Below are 17,247 nucleotides of genomic sequence, written 5' to 3'. Positions count from 1 at the left end.
CTGATTTATTGACAAGTATAGGACCTTTTTGCTCCTGTATGCGACGTACAAAACCAACAGTAGTACCTATACAGTCGTTTATCAACCGCATTATTCATTAGCTATATAAAATAATGTGCCATTTACATTTGTAGGGTACACCACAGTAGCTGTTAAAACTTTGAAAAACGATGCAAGAGAATCTGAACTTAGTGACCTGTTGTCGGAATATCAACTCCTCAAAGAAGTCTCACATCCTAACGTAATACGTTTACTCGGAGTATGCACTGCAGCTGGAGGACCAGTGTACCTCATAATAGAATATGCAGAATTCGGTTCATTAAGGTAACTTTAATTGGGTGATGCCAACTGTTCTTAGCTTTTTTTATAAAAAGTATTGATCGACTATTTATGTCGAAAGCACTATATCTTTTTATATAAAGATTTATTGTGAGAGAATGAAAGTAGAATAACGTACAGGGTACACAATTTCCATGATATTACTACTAGCTTTTAGATTAGAAGAACCAGATTAACGACATATTTTCTAGCTAATATTGATAGATGTGCGTTTATGCTTTTTATTGTTCACGTTTATTTCATTGACTCTTGAGAAACTATGAGAGAATTTGTTGTTTGGCAAACATCCGATCAAAAAAAGACTTTGGTCCTGTACATGCAAGCAGGACACGAAAATTCTATTAGGAACCATGTTCTTTTTCATTAAATTAAAAAGAATTTAGGAATTACATCAATCTTGAATGTATAATATACAAATATAAAAAGATGTAGATAATTTTTATTTGATAAGTTGGCATGAGATTCGTTAAATAAATATGATAATCTTTTATTATAAATCTTTTTCCGAATCTATTGTGAAATAATAATGAATTGATTGTTGAATGATTTCAGAAATTATTTGAGGAGAACAAGACACGTTCAAAACAACTCGACTTCATCTTTATCATTACAAAAAGAGAGCCTCGCTTGTCATTACGACGAGCCCAAAATAAGTAATGTAACACCAAAAGATCTGTTATCTTTCGCTTGGCAAATATGTAATGGAATGGCTTTTCTAACCGATATGAAAGTAAGTTCATTTAATATAACATCATCAATATTAAGACTGCTGTATATAGAAAAGAAATACAAAGATTCAAATCGTAATGAGACTGTTTAAAAACATTAGAACCCAATAAATTCTATATACAAATTTAGTTCAAATTTAAAATTACTTGTCTAATAAAAGAGACAAATCAGTTCAAATAGATACAGCGTAAGTAATTGCTCCATTAATTAATGGAAAAATTCATATTGTGAACTTAATGAATTCTCACCAAGCAATTACATAGCTGTTTCTATTTGAACTGATTTGTCGCTCGTATTAGACTAGTAATTTTAAGCTTGAACTAATTTAGACTATTCAGTCTACTACTTTAGTGATATCGGCATTGTAGTGGAAAGTCGTAAAGAAGCTCCCGAAATGTTGTAATCTGTTTATGCTGTTAAAGTAGTAACTCTGAAGTGTGTTTACAAGGAGTATTTACGAATCAAAACTTTGTTGATTTATCTATATATTCACAATATACAGGGTGTCCTACGAAGAGTTAAAACTATCTGTATACGGCAAATTACTTTTGTAAAATTATGAAAATTTCTACGTCTGGGTTTTCGGATACGATCTTTTAAACTATAATATTTGTAAAAATGGCCGACTTCCGGTTCTATCAAAAGTCGACTGTAACATTTTAGTATAATTTCGTCTAAAAACTTTTTTCAAAAAATGTATACTCTTTGAATTATTAGTTTTTTTTGTAAAAAATTTGACCGTTGCCGACCCTTATAAATTCTTTTTTTACGAGGATACCCTTAAAGATATGAAAATGGTTTCTGTTCGGTTGCTTTTAGCAAAGACAGACGTATTAGAATCTATGTTGAAAAATTTTTCATTTCATACAGGGTGTGTATAAAAAGTTTAGCTTCATAAATATCAAATTTCTTCATTTTTTCAAACCACCCGGTTTTTTATATTTTAATGCACTCAGGGGTAAAAAATAAGGGAAATTCATGAATGCTTTCCTATATCTAAACTTCACCTTTATCGAGATATTAAATGTTTCCTGTAAATTTTTAGAGATGCAGGTGTGGTCTAACTTTTATTTATTCGTTATTGAATTGAGAACAGGCCATTTTAACGATTCATGAAAGTATCAACAATTGACTACTGACAGTTGAATAAGTGTCATTTATTACAAAGTACTAAATGTATACAAAAAATTTAAACTTTTTAAAAAATACAATAATAATTTAAAACCTCAAATATCGCGGAAACTACTAAAAGTTGGAATTAGTAAATACAATTTGATTAGATTTTTTTACAGACCTTGACAAGATAAAGAAAAATACTTTTTTATTTCTTAATGCTTGTATCAACGGGTCAAAATAAAATTTAGACTACATCTGCATCTCTAAAAATTTACGTAAAACATTTAATATCTGGATAACGGTAAGATTTAGGTATAAATAGCTTTGCCTTATTGGTCACCCCTGAATGCATTAAAATAGAAAAAACTGGGTATTTCTATTTGATATTTTGATATTTATGAAGTTTAAAACTTTGAACACTATTTATACACACCCTGTATACAATGGATAATTTTTCAAGATAGGTTCAAATACGTCTGTCTTTGCTAAAGACAACCGAATAGAAACCATTTTCATATCTTTAAGGGTATCCTCGTAAAAAAGAATTTATAAGGGTATGCAACGGTCAAATTTTTTACAAAAAATTAACTAAAACTCAAAAAGTATCCATTTTTCGAAAAAAGTTTTTAGACAAAACTACTAAAATTTTAATATACAGGGTGTTCTATTTAAAATAACAAAGTTACAGTCGACTTATGGTAGAACAGGAAGTGGGCCATGTTTAAAAATATTTTAGTTGAAAAGACCATATTCGAAAACCTAAATGTAGAAATTTTCATGATTTTACTATAAGTATTTTGCCATGTACAGATAGTTTTAACTCATCGTGGGACACTCTGTATATGAAGAGAAAGTATTAAGTATATATGTCGAACCAATGATTTGAAGACAGAGTTTTTCATTGTTTTGTATGGTTATGTGGCTGATTTGAGTGCTTCCTTCATATTTCATTCCTTGATTGAGTCAAGGTGATTTTGCAGGTATTTAATGGCTGCTACCAGGTCATTACTGGTAGATAGGATAGCTGGATCATCAGATATTGAGGCTATTCTAGTATTGTTGGTTTTTTGATATTTCCGTAGATATAGTAGGAAGGGCAGTTGTTTTAGGACACTTACTTGGAGACCACCAGCTTTGATGAGAAAGAAGTCAGATTGCTGGTCAGAGAATTCTATATAGAAGTGTGTGTTTGATAAGTGAGATATGAGAATAAGATAAATAGTAATTAGGTACAAGATGGGTAGCGAAATCAATTTTTCATCATACCATTATTTCTTACTTTGCAGTTGGTTCATCGAGATCTAGCTGCAAGAAATGTACTATTAGCTGAAGATAAAGTGTGTAAAATATCAGATTTTGGTTTAACAAGAGACGTTTACGAAGATAACGCATATTTGAAACGAAGCAAAGGCCGAGGTAAGTTCAATATATTTATAGTGAATATTTGCTCCAAATTAATTCAGCGTGAGCACAAATCATATTGGAGATCAGAACCAATAATATTTACTAGAATTATGAATGAATTTTCATCCTATTGATGATTCGAAATATATTTTCAGTTCCTGTGAAATGGATGGCACCGGAATCTCTCGCAGATCATATATACACATCAAAATCAGATGTCTGGAGCTTCGGTATATTGATATGGGAACTAGTAACTCTGGGAGCGACACCTTATCCTGGTATTGCCGTTCAGAATTTGTTCCATCTCCTTCGTCAAGGTTATCGAATGGAACGACCAGATAATTGTGCTCCAGCTCTGTAAGTGCATTTTAATGTCAAGCTGCAGTATTGATTAAAATTGGTTAAACAATTTCGAATAATGCCACAGCTTTATTTCAGTTAAGAATTAAATTATATTCTATATTTTCAAAGTCATCTGTCGGCTGAGGCCGTATTAAATTACTTTACAATATTCTTCTATTTATGTACTTCGATCAATCAATCAATTTCCTTATTACAACAGTAGAATTTGATGCAACTTTCTTGTTTTCTACTACAAATCCATTCTTTTTTTCGTTTATAGTTTATCGTTTTTCGTTTATCGGACCTAATTCATTTTAAATATGAGTATACAGAAAACATTTTGGGTTCATTTTTGTTTACTAGATTCTAGAATCGTGTAAACTCACTTCAAAATACTTTTTAGATATAAGGTGATGAGGAAATGTTGGCATATAGATCCTGATCAAAGACCTTCTTTTCACGAGCTGAGCAAATGGTTTGAGAAGCTACTAGAGGACAAAATGGAATATATAAATCTTTCAAATAATGCAATATACAATAGAGGGTATTTCATTTCCCCATTTGAAGAAGATGAAGGTATTATACCACCAAATTTAACATTAATACTTTAATTTTCTTCACAATAAACTTTGAACCACTGGATTTAGTTTTGAATAAGTCTAGAGAGGCTTAAATTAAACTTATTAAATAAGTATACTTTTAGCTTATCAACTATACATAAAAATAAGTATATTATTATCAAAGAAGTATTTTGATTTACAGAAAATAACTTCGATGAAGACGATTCGTCGGATATAAGTCCCTTGAACCTTCTATCGAGAACTCAGTCTCTAGAAAAATGCGAAATAAGAGAGAAAATATTGAATGAAGAATTGGAAAAAATGACTGATGATAAGATATCAAATACTCAAGGCTACGAAACTCCAGTTAAAATACCGAGACGGGTGAAAACTCCCAGCAATGAAGATCCCCAAGAGTATACCGAGATGGGAGGAAAATGAAGAATTGCGATATAAATTATGTGTACAGGATGTAATTACCCCGTTAGAATTTGAAGAAATGTTTCAAGTTATTCGAATGGGAATTGGAATATTGCTTCTAATATTAAAGAGAAATATAGAATAGATTTAAAAAAATTATATTTTTCAATATTATTGTGGAATTTTGTTCATTGAATTTCAATATAAAAATTTATCACTTTCTCTTCTATATAAGCCTGCAAAAAATTTTTTAAACAGTATTTGTCATGTTAACCCATTAATGCCTAAAAATATTTATTTACTCAAAATGGTTTTGAAATTTGATCATCAATATTAAGTAACTAAAATCACTTCTGGTTATTTATACTAAGCCGAATCGGTTCAATAATTTTAGACTATTTAGGATTAAATTAAATGATACCGCTACTTGTTACTGTCAGCGTTTCAAATACGAAGCGGATATCCGACGAGAATTTTGATTAGCTTTTGGTACAAAGGATGCGGATACTTGAATATGTTCCTGTTCAAAGGATTCATGTTGATACCGTTTTTGTTCGAACTTAGAACTTGTATGAATTAGATGTGGACCGAAACTTCGGTGGCCATATTCGATTGCTCAGGAAAAAAATCGAACTCTTAAATATTTGATGAGATTTGCTCTAATAACCGACATTATTGGTATCGTATGGTTCCCGTTGGTATTTTTTTCGTTATGTGACGCCGTTGGTAATCCGAATTCACCTTCTGACGTTTCGTTGGAAATTCGAATAAGACCTAACGATTCAATTTACCAAATTACTGTTCATTCGAATTCCATTATTCAGTTCACTCCATAAGAACCTGAAGACATTAAAGATCTTTATTAAACCTATCAAGTATCCAAAAATTTAATTTTTAACTACGAAGCGGCCGATATTATCGCCATTAGACTGAAGACTGATGATGAAAGAAGTCAATTCTACCAAGCTTCTCCAAATTGGATTAGAATATAAAATAACACATAGGACAAGTAAAGCTGAAGATTTGGGATTGGTAACGTTTTCAAAAGAAATAACTGTACAATCAAGCACAAAATCTATTAACATATCTCGAGGTAAAGAAGCTGAACGTGGACCCTACTAGCGTCCTCTTATTGGAGAAATTAGTCGTTACCTTTAGTAATGTTCAGGTTACGAGCATGCATGTTGGAAAGTGAATGAAATTTGTCACAATTACGAGCACATCCTTATTTCCTATCACGATTGTAAGGATTCCATCCTTTTGTATGACTTCAGCAACCAAGTTTTCCCGCTAACATTAGATAACGTTCGAACATTAACCTAACGTCGATTGTGTTCTCAGATTGTGTCAAGACGTCTAACTAGTTAGGGAAGTACACGAATTCGCTCTCGAAGAAGATCTATTCGCTGAATAAAATAAAATTATTAATCCACAGTTTGAATTACAAACTAAATTTTTTATTGATATATTTTCAACAAGTTTTTGTTTTCAATGTCAACAATCCATATTTTATGGTGGTACTCAAAATAACTTTCCGGGTTGATTTGAAAAACCAAATTTCATATTTAGATTTTTCTATCACAATGAGATGAAGTAATAACCATTTTTTGAACCTTATTCCGGAAAAATCTATTCCTGTCTCGCGGATTATGGGGCCCTATGAAGACAATTTGTCAAAAACTATAACGATATTATAGTTTGTTATAATTATAGAACTCATTTTCTATAAAATAAAATAGTAAAAAGATTAGAAAATAAAATCGACACGATTTTGTAGTATTTTTGCTAATATTAATAAATATATTTTTCACATCTTTTCATTGAAAAATTTAATTTGAAATATAGATAATGAAGGAATAGCAAAATACGAAACAAATATTTTCCTTTCCAGTTTTTCCTGAGAAAAGTTACAACAATAGACCACTCGAGTGACTAGCAGCAGCTTTAGTTGAATCAAAATTTTAGCATGATATTCCAAATTTTTCAATTTGCTTTTAATCTCATATTTTCACCATAGTAAAATAAAATCCATGAAACGTTTAAATCTAATATATAAATAATAGCTCACTTAGAAAAGAAAATATCTCATGTTCTTCCACAATGAAGTCAAGCAGGTAACGACATTTCCTTATATATGATATGATATTTTTTAATATCAAAAGTATAACTAAAAGTGAGAAATAAATCTAAATCAACATGCATTTAGTACTGACGAGTCACTAATGGGTGAATCACCATTCAAGCTGAAAATTTCTTGTTAATTTCGTCAGATTACATTTGATATTCACATAAAGTTCAATCGTATTTTGATATTTTTGATATTGTTGAAGTAGATACTTTGTGCTTTTTCAAAAACTAACTATTCAGTAAACAAACAGCTATGTGATGATAATTATTGAACTTGTACATGATTCAAACCAAAAGTCACTTAAATAACTATGAATGGACTACCTGAAAACACAATCAATAATTTTGAATTTTTGTAATCATTTTCCATTGTGTATTGTGTATTATTGTACTATCTGCTGTTGGATAAATAACTGTACATTAATTATTTTGTATAGTAACTAATTATATAAAAAAGTATTCAATAAAATTATTCACAAGACTGCATTTTCATTTGTTGAAATAATTTTGATAATTTTGCGATGTCAATGTCGCATTATGTTTTTAGAAAACTGAAATTCTAAAATTAGATCAAAAAGTAATGTATATTAAAGAAACATTATAATTAAAAAAAGACTTATAATCAGGTTGATTTATCAACACAGACAAAAGAAGTTTGAGAAATTAGAGAAATTTATTATTATATACATTTTATACAATAGAAAAAAATTATTGTTTTAGTTTTTATTATGTAAAATTTTTAGTTTCATCCACAGCTTCTAACCAATGACTAATATAATGGGTTGACTAAAAACACATTTCCGGAGCAGATATTGTTAAAGATCTCTTTTACACATTCAGGACGTTAATTTTTGTAATGTTTGGTATAGAAATCAACTGAAACTAATTGAGACGTCATGAAAACTTTCAGATATCTGATTCTGGTTTTAACCACGCAAAATTCGCGTTTTTATTCGGAATTTGAATTATATATTTTTATCTAGTAATCATTTGATTTAATGAAAAGAAACAGAAAGGATCAAGTAAAATATAGGGTTTCAAGACATTATTTATTAATAATAATAATTACATCTTTAAGTTATATTTCGGACAGATAAGAGGTATTTAACACCAAAGAACAAAGATTGCTATGGTTGACAACTACCTAATAATATTTTGAACTCTTTCATTTGTTGTCCTGGACACCTTCGTCTATTGCACTAGCTTTTTTCCTTTACTCTTCTTTTTACCTCATTCCATCAATGTTCTTTCGGATTTAGGTCAGGACTGTATGCTGCCCACTCCCTAACCCGAAAACCGACTTGTGCAATGTAATTTTGCACGATTCTGTCGGTATGCGGCCTTGCATTGTCATGTAAATCCGTCTCCTATTAGTCGACATAAAGTACCACATGAATTGCTAGAATCTATCAGCCGTTAAACCTCTTCTTCTGTAAACACAGTCGCGCCGACGAATGAACACAGGATTGGTTCGTGCTCCTATAGACCGTGCAGAAACTACCTCTATAAGCATTCCGATCTTCAAAACAAATATATGTAAATCGCTTTGCTGGTCTTCGATAAACATTCCTTCGTCGGTCGCTACCATGGAGGTATATTCTGGTCTCAACAGATCCCTATTCTTCCAACGTCCAATTCAGACGATCCTGTGCAAAATGCAGGCAAGCTTCCGATGAGCTGAAGTAAGTTTAGAATCATTCGCAGGTGTTTTACTTCTTGCAATCTTCGTCTTAATGTCCACTGACTGATGATTAAATAAAAAAATATAGTTAACGTCAAAAGTTTACAGCGGGCCGATTTCTATGCACGCAAGTGTATATATAAAAAAACATTTTTGAATATAAAAAATTTATTTAATTGTTGATATCTACAATAATTAGATGTACGGCCATACTGTTTGTTCGATCCACTTGATATAGTATGATACTCTAGTGTATACACCAGGTAAATTTTTGGCCAAACCACAACCTATTCCAAAAGATGTAACTCCAACTATATCGTACATACATTTAATATCTTTGGTATCTTTACGAATAATTTGAAGTGGTCCTCCGGAATCACCCTATAAGTGAACATAAAGATATTGTTTCAAAGTATGTTCATTGTCATAGTTCTACCATTTAGAATAGCAGTAGTTCGTTTTATATAGAGCTAACTTAAGTGAATACATATGTTAAACAAAGGAACGAAAAAAAAAAGGTTAAACGCAATGTATTGGTCAAGCATCTAACAACCGATTCGTAATAAATCAGATTTTTATTGTTTAAAATTTCTTTTTAGCCATAGGAAAGAAAATGAAATTGCGCTAATTACATAAACACATTTTATTTAATCTGTCAGTAATCGTCATCAATAATGACGCACAGAAAATTTGTAAGATACCAAATAGAATCGTAGAAATGATGAGATGATTTCTGAGTCTGAAAACAATCTCTTCTCTTGGCAATGATCTTACGAAGCGTACAACAAAAAATAGATATTTATTTTTAAGACTTGCCTTCTATTCTATCACATATTTAGTTGCAAAAAATTGAACAGGAAAACGGAGGTCTCATCTTCTGTCAAACCCATTATAATATAAATAAACTTCAGTTCAAACTGATTTGAGTTTAGGAATGAAAACTTTTGAACAACATTTGAAATTGGAAGGTTTATGGTTTTTGTTGTTCGTTGCCCAAAAATAAGATATACAAAATATGCTCTCTTTCATTCTTTAGAAGTATTTGAATAGTTTCTGCAGTTTTGAACTGTAGAACTATAAATATTTTTTTCTTTAAAAGCAAAATATGTCATTGAATTAAAAGTTATTTTTACCTGACATGTGTCCTTTCTATCGGTTCTTGATCCTGCACAAACCATGATATCCTCTATAATACCCAATGGCAACTCAGTATCCTGCATCCGAATCAAATTTCTGTACGTATTATTACATTTTTCAGTGGAAAAAAATTCCAAATCGACCCTTAGTAAATCTTGACTAAGTGAGTCACTCGCAAAATCTGTTAACCCCCATCCTGAAGCTATAGCCTCTATAACAGGAAATGTACGTTCTGTATAAAGACAAGCCGGACGCAAATATGTGTTTAATTCGAAACTTTCGTCCACTTTCAAGAGAGCTATATCGTGATATTTTCTGTAATCGTAATTTGGATATTTGATTCTTTCAATTACGTTTCTTACTTGTAGATGTAATGTGTCACTTTGGTTTGAAATACCTCCTCTAACTAGTCTAGCATCTCCTCTAGAAATTAGAACAATCAGTTGAAATTTTAATTTAAACGAACAAATATGAACGAAGTCTAAGAAATATTTTCTAATATGTTATTTTAATTCACAGAATAATCACTGAAACGTGGATTTGAAAAATTATGGTGGAGTGAACAAACAAAAAGTAATAAAATTAAAAAAAAAATTCAGCATATTCAAAGAGTGTTTAGACTTATTTAAATTCATATTATTTTTTCTTGATATTTTAATTTAGAAACTTACTTGGTGAGACTTTTTAAACAATGAGCAGCTGTTAGGACAAACGTTTCACTGATAAGTGAACCACCACAATCCCAACCAATTTTGTCTCCAGTTCCATAAGCAATTTGAACCTGAATGTATGAACAAATTTAAAATACTGTTATGTTAAACTTTAGATAATGGACCGTCGATATGGACGTTCACAATCTTATATAGCAAATAGTCCATGGAGTAAGGATTTTACATACGTAATTTTTTACATAAGTAATTGCGGGGATCAATAGCTTTTGAGAAATTGATTCTAGAAAATGGATATTTCTGAGTTTTAGGTGAAGTGAAGCGAAGCGTAAGTCCAATGTTGCTATTAACCATTTAAGTGTCGAAAGAAAAGTATTATGGTTGAGACACCATACTTCAATTTTGATATTACCATTTTTATTATATAAATTTGACTAACTGACCATTATTATTTCATTTAAAACCTCAATCAACTATAAAGTTAACAATCCGTAAGTACTATGTAGTCAGTACTAATATATACCTGATATACCCTGAGTAAAATTATTTGAAGAAAGGTTCCCATTGCGGGGGCTGGGGGGTCTGGCAGCTCTTTCGGGGGTGCGGATCGCTACTAATTACGTTTCAAATGTATACTGGTCAGTATCGATTTACACTCGAAATAACTTCAAACTTTATTTTCTAATTAAAAAAACGGGGGGGCTCTACAACTCCACTGTCAATGGTATGTCTTCCTGCTAACGCCCGTCCGCAAATCACTATAAATTGACAGTCAATAATCTGAAGCTTTACCTACTGTTGTGAATTAATGAGTGAGTCTTCCTCAATATTGGCTTTGAATTCTCCATGAGCATTGATATTTAAAACGATAATAAAGGAGACTGCAAGCTGCCGGGGGCGAGCCACAACTTTTTTGTGGTTGAAGTCAACTTCAAACAAGTAAAAAAGTTGTCGCGCTCTCGGAGCATTTTAAGCGCTAGTTTTTTTTCATGACAGTAAAAATTTGACGTTTCGACCTGTCGTGGTCTTTATCAAAATATTCAACTTCACGGTGATAAATTGGAAAATGATATTGATTAATATATCACCTACAACATGAATATCGAAATAGAAATTTTGCTTAGTCTAATATTGTTTCCTAATAATGCCCCCTTTAGATTTGGCACATTTAAAGCTATAGAGAAACTAACTGTAGAAATTCCGAGGTGTAAATGGACGAAGAAAACGCTAGCTATAATAATTTTTTACAAAAAAACTTGTGAAAATGTGTTGCATGATATTTCTAAGTAATATTTATTACTAATCATTTTTGAATTAATATATTGGATGAAATCTTACCATATGTGGAAATTCACGTTTCCCTGCCTTGGTACCCCCAACAATTAGTTTTTGATTTTGGAACGGACATTCGAGAACCTTTGAAAATGTCGCAGTCACTGATAAAGTTGGATTTTCTATTTTCTCGTAAGCGTATTGAGAGTATGCTTGACACACTGCAAGATAAATTTTGATCTTTTTACATTATTATCCGGAAAATATAGGGAGAAAGTTGATTCATGTGCAGGCGTATTGTGTATGCAAAACAACAAATATAGTGTGAAATCAGTCACTCAGATTCAGAAGCGCAATGTAGGAAGAAAAGCAAAGGAATATTAGAATGAAGTCGTGGAAGCCATTATTAATAATGGCCTACCAAACAGTAGCTCATTACGCAATATCCTACCCTCTCTAAATCCAGTATTGTCCATCGTCTCTCTTTATCTATGAACTATTCAATGATGAAATGTGCTATTTTGGTATGCATGCTGACTGGTCGTCTCAAACCTTGCTCACCACTAGCTAAGACAAGTCTTTACAAAACTTTCCTACCTACCGAGCGTTATATCCAAGAGTTTCCACTAATTCACTATGACATAAGATGGTTGCATTTCTCCCTTGGAAAACTGCTATTATGATGTAAGTAAACTGGGTAATTTCACAGTCCTCGCTGCGCTACTAACAACAACTATGGAGTCATATGTTTTTTCCATTCACAGTGTGTCTACGGAATTTCCACACGACAGCGATTAATTTAACGTGAATGCAGACATTTGAGAGGTTCGTTCTAACCTAATTTGGACCATTCTTGGAAGCGTTTATATGATATTTTCTGCGCAATCTCCGCCTACATAGGTTCTGGTAACAGTACTTGCTATCAACCAAGTATCGAAAAGAACGTTCCTGAAACGGTTCTCAAACATTGCCCAAGATTAAATCGATATCTATTTTTAGATTTAGATAAAAATGAACATGAAAGTTGATTTTGAATTTGCATTAAATTATAGTAGCTATAAACAAAGAACCAGAAATTTTTCTCGGAATCTATTTTATATCTTCATTCAGAAAATAGAACCAGCAATATATGATAATTCGAAATAAGTGCGGTGTGGAAACTACGAAAAGTTCTTTCAGTATCTATCAGATTAGAAATACAAGTAAAGCGAAAATTAGGTCGCAAGAATGAATCTATCGAATTTAAAAATAAAATAGATGGAATTGGTATGTATCTCACTTTTTTTAGCTTTATCTCCAACTTGAGCACCCCCGCTAGATTTCATTGTAGTAGTAGTAGTGGTAGTGGTGGTAGTTTTTTGCGTAGGTGGTATTTTTGTTGTGGTAGTACTACTTGTTGATTGTGTACTAGCAACACAACAAACTATAACTTGGGTCCCTTCGTAACCGCAAATATCAGTTGGATAAATTCCTTTCATTATATTGTCTCTAGCAGTTTGACAAGCCGTGAGGTAAGTGCAGATTCCCGCTGCACCTGCTTCGGTGTTACAATCGTCCCCTAAAATAAACGGAGTTGGTTGATTGGTTGGTTGATATAAAGATGTTTACCTCCGAAATTAGAAGAAATGCAGTTAATTAAAATGTAATTTCTTTTAACCAGAACGTCCTACCTTCTAATTCCTTACCGAGTTCCTTACACATTACAGATAATAATATTTTAGCGCGTTCTAAACAGAATTCAAAACATCATGTTCCAATTTTTTCTCCTAATGATTGTAATTTTCTACACAGAATAATACCTAAATTGTTATATACATATACCATCTTATAGATACGCATTAATATGAAATACTGATGTAAAATACCCAGATGAATATTGGGTATTTCACAAAGTTACAAAATGAGAGATTTAATTTTAAAAATATCATCTTATTTGAGTGGACTTATTTGGTGGGATTGAGAAAATTAGATGGACAAATACGTAAATCTAAAAGAATGGGTGAAAAACTAGAAGTTACCAAATGAGCAATATCTGTCTCATATCAGCAACAGCTCTTGCTAAAGACTCACTTTCCGGGGAGCAGCGGCATAAACTCAAGAAACAAAATGGTAAAACATAGAAAAGCTACAACATAAACTGCAGCAACTGCAAAACACGTATGTAACAGGGAACGTATAAAATGGGCTTTAAACACCTTTCAACCATTCAAATTGCTAAGACTAAGACTAAATCTTCCTAGTCCACCTAGGATCCGCTTCAATAGAATCAGTTTAGAGCTGGGGTGCATACAAGAGCAATTGGAAAGGGCCAATGTAAGAGAGTTTTAAATTGAAATTGAGAGACTATTTAAATTAAACTTTGTACCTTATAGTATAATAAAAGTAAAATAAAATTTTCTATTGTTTCCCGTCACAGGAAGAAGGAAATTTGTAGGTTGTTGCAACCAAAATCCACAAAATAAACAAATTTTTAAACCGGTTTGGACCTTCGGGATTCAAGTATGAAGATGCGCCAGCGAAAGTAACACCCAAATAATGCGGAGATTTGAACATGCTGAGGAACATGTTAATGCGTGTCTTTTCGAAATAGCGACTAGGATATAAAACAAGGTAATTTGCTAAATTTGCTTCGAACGGTAACTATAAAAAATGTAAGCATAGAGGCATCCAGCTCCTCGAAAGCAATAACTTAGAGAGAAACCTCAAGACGAAGACTTTAGTTATTGCTTAGTGTAAAGCAGACTAGAATCTTACATATTAGTAAAGGATCCGGTTATTTTGTAGTAGGGATGTTCGATGCCGGTTTCAAAAAGTCGGATATTAAATCTCAGCTTTCGACTTCGGTTCCAAAACTTTCAAATCGGAGACTGGAATTGAATGGCTAATTGGGCAGTGCATAGATTCAGACTTATATTTATCACGAGGAGGAACGCGCCGCGCGCTCTCTGTTGTGTGTAATATTTTATTAGAGTTCTAGTAATGAAACCAAAAACAAGGAAATTTCTTCAGCGTGTCAGATGTGTCTGCAATTACAGCAAAATGTAAAGTTTGTAATGAGATGTATTCACGAGAGAAAGGCACGAAAATATTTTTAAAAGACCATTTAAAGTTTGTACATCCTTCTGAATCCGATCGATTATATCAACTAGAAACTGAAAAGAAGAGTGTAGTACAAACAGCCTTCGACTTCAATGCCTTGCCAAAAAGCAAATTACTCTCAAAGTTGTTATTTTCATAAAAAGCATTGGATAAAGACGTCTTATACAGTTGGTGGTGCAGTTTTTTTACAGAATATATTGTGGAAAGTTTTATGCAAAATTGGCAGAAAAATTTATGATTTGCTGAGACAATATGACAAAATTTCATTTACAACTGACATTTGGAGCAAACCAAGCTCAAACTTTTCGTTATTAAGTTAACTTAAAATATAACTCGCTTCTTCTGGAATCACTTATGTGATTTCATTTACAGCTTTAATATGATTTAATTTTTCATTCTACTTTTAGTATTGAAATTGAAGAAGCTAAAATATATTTGTATATGTATGTTATTTTATTTAACGTGCTCTTAAATGTATAGTAGAGGAAAATAATTATTCAGCAGTTTAACATCATTTTCAAATAGATCTTATTACTATTTCCCGATAGTATAAAAATTGGTGATGAAGTTTGTCATTATAAACTTATGATACTTTAATACGAACATACAATGAGGACGATTAAACTACTAAACCTTCATTTCCCTCGACTGTCCTTTGTCCATCCACTTTTTGATAGGTTGAAATCAAAAGTTACAAGCTAAGGTAGCTGTCAAGATGATGATAAACTAATCGAAAAAGTACAACAAATCTCTCATATACCTTCTATTTCGGCTCCGACTTCGATAACTCAAGTTAACACTATATAATGTGGAATTTGAAACAGAATTGCATCCTCTTTAGACTAATTTTAAAGGTACTTGCAACCGCGAGAATCTTCTGCCAATTTTCTTACGTATTACGAATAATAAAACTTAAAACGTATGTTAACGGTAGATGTGTGGAACAATATCGTTTTTTAAATATTTTACAACAATAAAAATGAAGGGGATATTTTTGTAACCGAGCTACTCCAGGCAGAAATACGTTTCCCTACTATGAAATTAATTATATAAAAAATTTTAACTTTGTCGCGAGTACTTTAGTCAAGGTGGCGACCAGCTCTCTGACTATAACTACTTCCGTTACAGCCCTGCACTAAATAAACTCCAAGCTTCAAAAATGAATTGAAATTACGGGCAGAGGTAAATATAAAATTGAGTGGAACTAGTTGTCAGAAATCTCGAATCTAATAATAATTGTTTTTAATGCTTTCGACCAATTTCAAAATTAAGCAACTGTTTTTTTTTTAATTGAAATTCATATTGAGTGAGATTTTCTATTATAACAAACAACATTCTCAATTTTACGTTTATCAATTTCCAACTTTAAAAAAAATGAGATTCATTTCAAAAAGTTAACAAAACTTTGATAATCTTTGACTTTCTGCAAACAAAAAGTAGTTCTACATATAAATAATATTGTTTCAAGGAATAACTATAAAAATCCGTTAATCATCATTTCATAAAAACGAGTATGATAATTACGAGTCTGTCATTATCTTAATATGAAACACTCACCTTCATATTGTCCTCTCACCTCAAGGTAAACACATGGAATCAAAACTATGATTATATACTTGTACGATTTGATCATTGTTGAGGTCAAACATCTAAAACTAACACTCAGTACTGTTTGATTATCAGTGTAATACAGAAATGTCAAGTACTATTGGTACCACCGTGCGACCACTTGCTTGTCATGGGGAATTCTGAAAATCGGACGCCTTTATTGTTTATTCTTAATCAAAGTTGTTATTAATATTTTCTGCGATATATAGGCAACATCGTTGACATTGATGAAAACAAGTTTGTTTGGATATTTGTTATTTTTATTATAAACGTAATAAAATTGTATATCTGTCCCTACCATTGATAAACTTATAAAGTGTAATTTCGATAAAAATAAAAAACTGTAACGTTTTTGATTGAAAATCAATATTCAAATTTAAATTTACTGAATTTCTTGTTATGAATTTAGTAACTTCACCTATATTTTAATTAGTAAGGGATTGTAAGAAATTAATTGATGGGATTGTAAGTTTGATACAAGTGGAGAAAATATTTCCTTAGTTGAGTGGTAGTTTTATTAGGTGAAGGAATACGAATATAGTTCTCAAAAGTACTTGAGCCAATAAGAAAAATTCGAAAATTTTGGAAAAAAATATATTTGTTTCTCGACGTACACTTCTCCTAACGGTGTTCAATAAGTTCGATACCCTTTTTATAATAAGAATAGTCAATCTTCTCAAAATAGCCGACATTACCTCTTCATTGTTGGAAAATCTTTGAACACCGAACCATTTTTCAAGCATGG

The 17,247-nt window shown here is 31.6% G+C and overlaps 2 protein-coding genes across 2 annotated transcripts in view; one reads left to right on the top strand and one right to left on the bottom strand.

The window, feature by feature from the left end:
- Positions 1–5,321, top strand: part of LOC130443745 (proto-oncogene tyrosine-protein kinase receptor Ret) — a 66,032-nt gene extending 60,711 nt beyond the window's left edge. Inside the window, exons 14-19 of the mRNA XM_056778526.1 lie at positions 135–324; positions 892–1,069; positions 3,471–3,600; positions 3,744–3,945; positions 4,334–4,506; positions 4,693–5,321. Of these exons, the coding sequence (XP_056634504.1) occupies positions 135–324; positions 892–1,069; positions 3,471–3,600; positions 3,744–3,945; positions 4,334–4,506; positions 4,693–4,931 (1,112 nt within the window). The 3' untranslated portion in view covers positions 4,932–5,321. The remainder of the gene's footprint in view (positions 1–134; positions 325–891; positions 1,070–3,470; positions 3,601–3,743; positions 3,946–4,333; positions 4,507–4,692) is intronic.
- A 3,547-nt stretch (positions 5,322–8,868) lies between these two features.
- On the bottom strand, positions 8,869–16,659 carry LOC130445594 (serine protease persephone-like). The gene is made up of 6 exons (XM_056781323.1): positions 16,452–16,659; positions 13,075–13,353; positions 11,862–12,016; positions 10,527–10,636; positions 9,852–10,278; positions 8,869–9,099 (listed from the first exon to the last, which is right to left on the bottom strand). The coding sequence occupies exons 1-6, from the start codon at positions 16,525–16,527 to the stop codon at positions 8,914–8,916; spliced, it is 1,233 nt and encodes a 410-aa protein (XP_056637301.1). The 5' UTR covers positions 16,528–16,659; the 3' UTR covers positions 8,869–8,913.
- Between the last annotated feature and the right edge of the window lie 588 nt (positions 16,660–17,247).

This window comes from Diorhabda sublineata, chromosome 1 (genome assembly GCF_026230105.1).
Source record: "Diorhabda sublineata isolate icDioSubl1.1 chromosome 1, icDioSubl1.1, whole genome shotgun sequence".
In the NCBI taxonomy this organism is placed as follows: domain Eukaryota; kingdom Metazoa; phylum Arthropoda; class Insecta; order Coleoptera; family Chrysomelidae; genus Diorhabda; species Diorhabda sublineata.
Note: the sequence above shows the minus strand (reverse complement) of the source record. Positions and strands in the feature narration are given on the sequence as shown.

Excerpts from the sequence above, each read along its gene's own strand:
- LOC130445594 (XM_056781323.1), bottom strand. The coding sequence starts at position 16,527 with ATGATCAAATCGTACAAGTATATAATCATAGTTTTGATTCCATGTGTT. Across the intron at positions 10,637-11,861 it reads AACGTGAATTTCCACATATG|GTTCAAATTGCTTATGGAAC; the intron begins GTAAGATTTCAT and ends TCATACATTCAG. Across the intron at positions 10,279-10,526 it reads TGTTTAAAAAGTCTCACCAA|AGGAGATGCTAGACTAGTTA; the intron begins GTAAGTTTCTAA and ends TCTAATTTCTAG.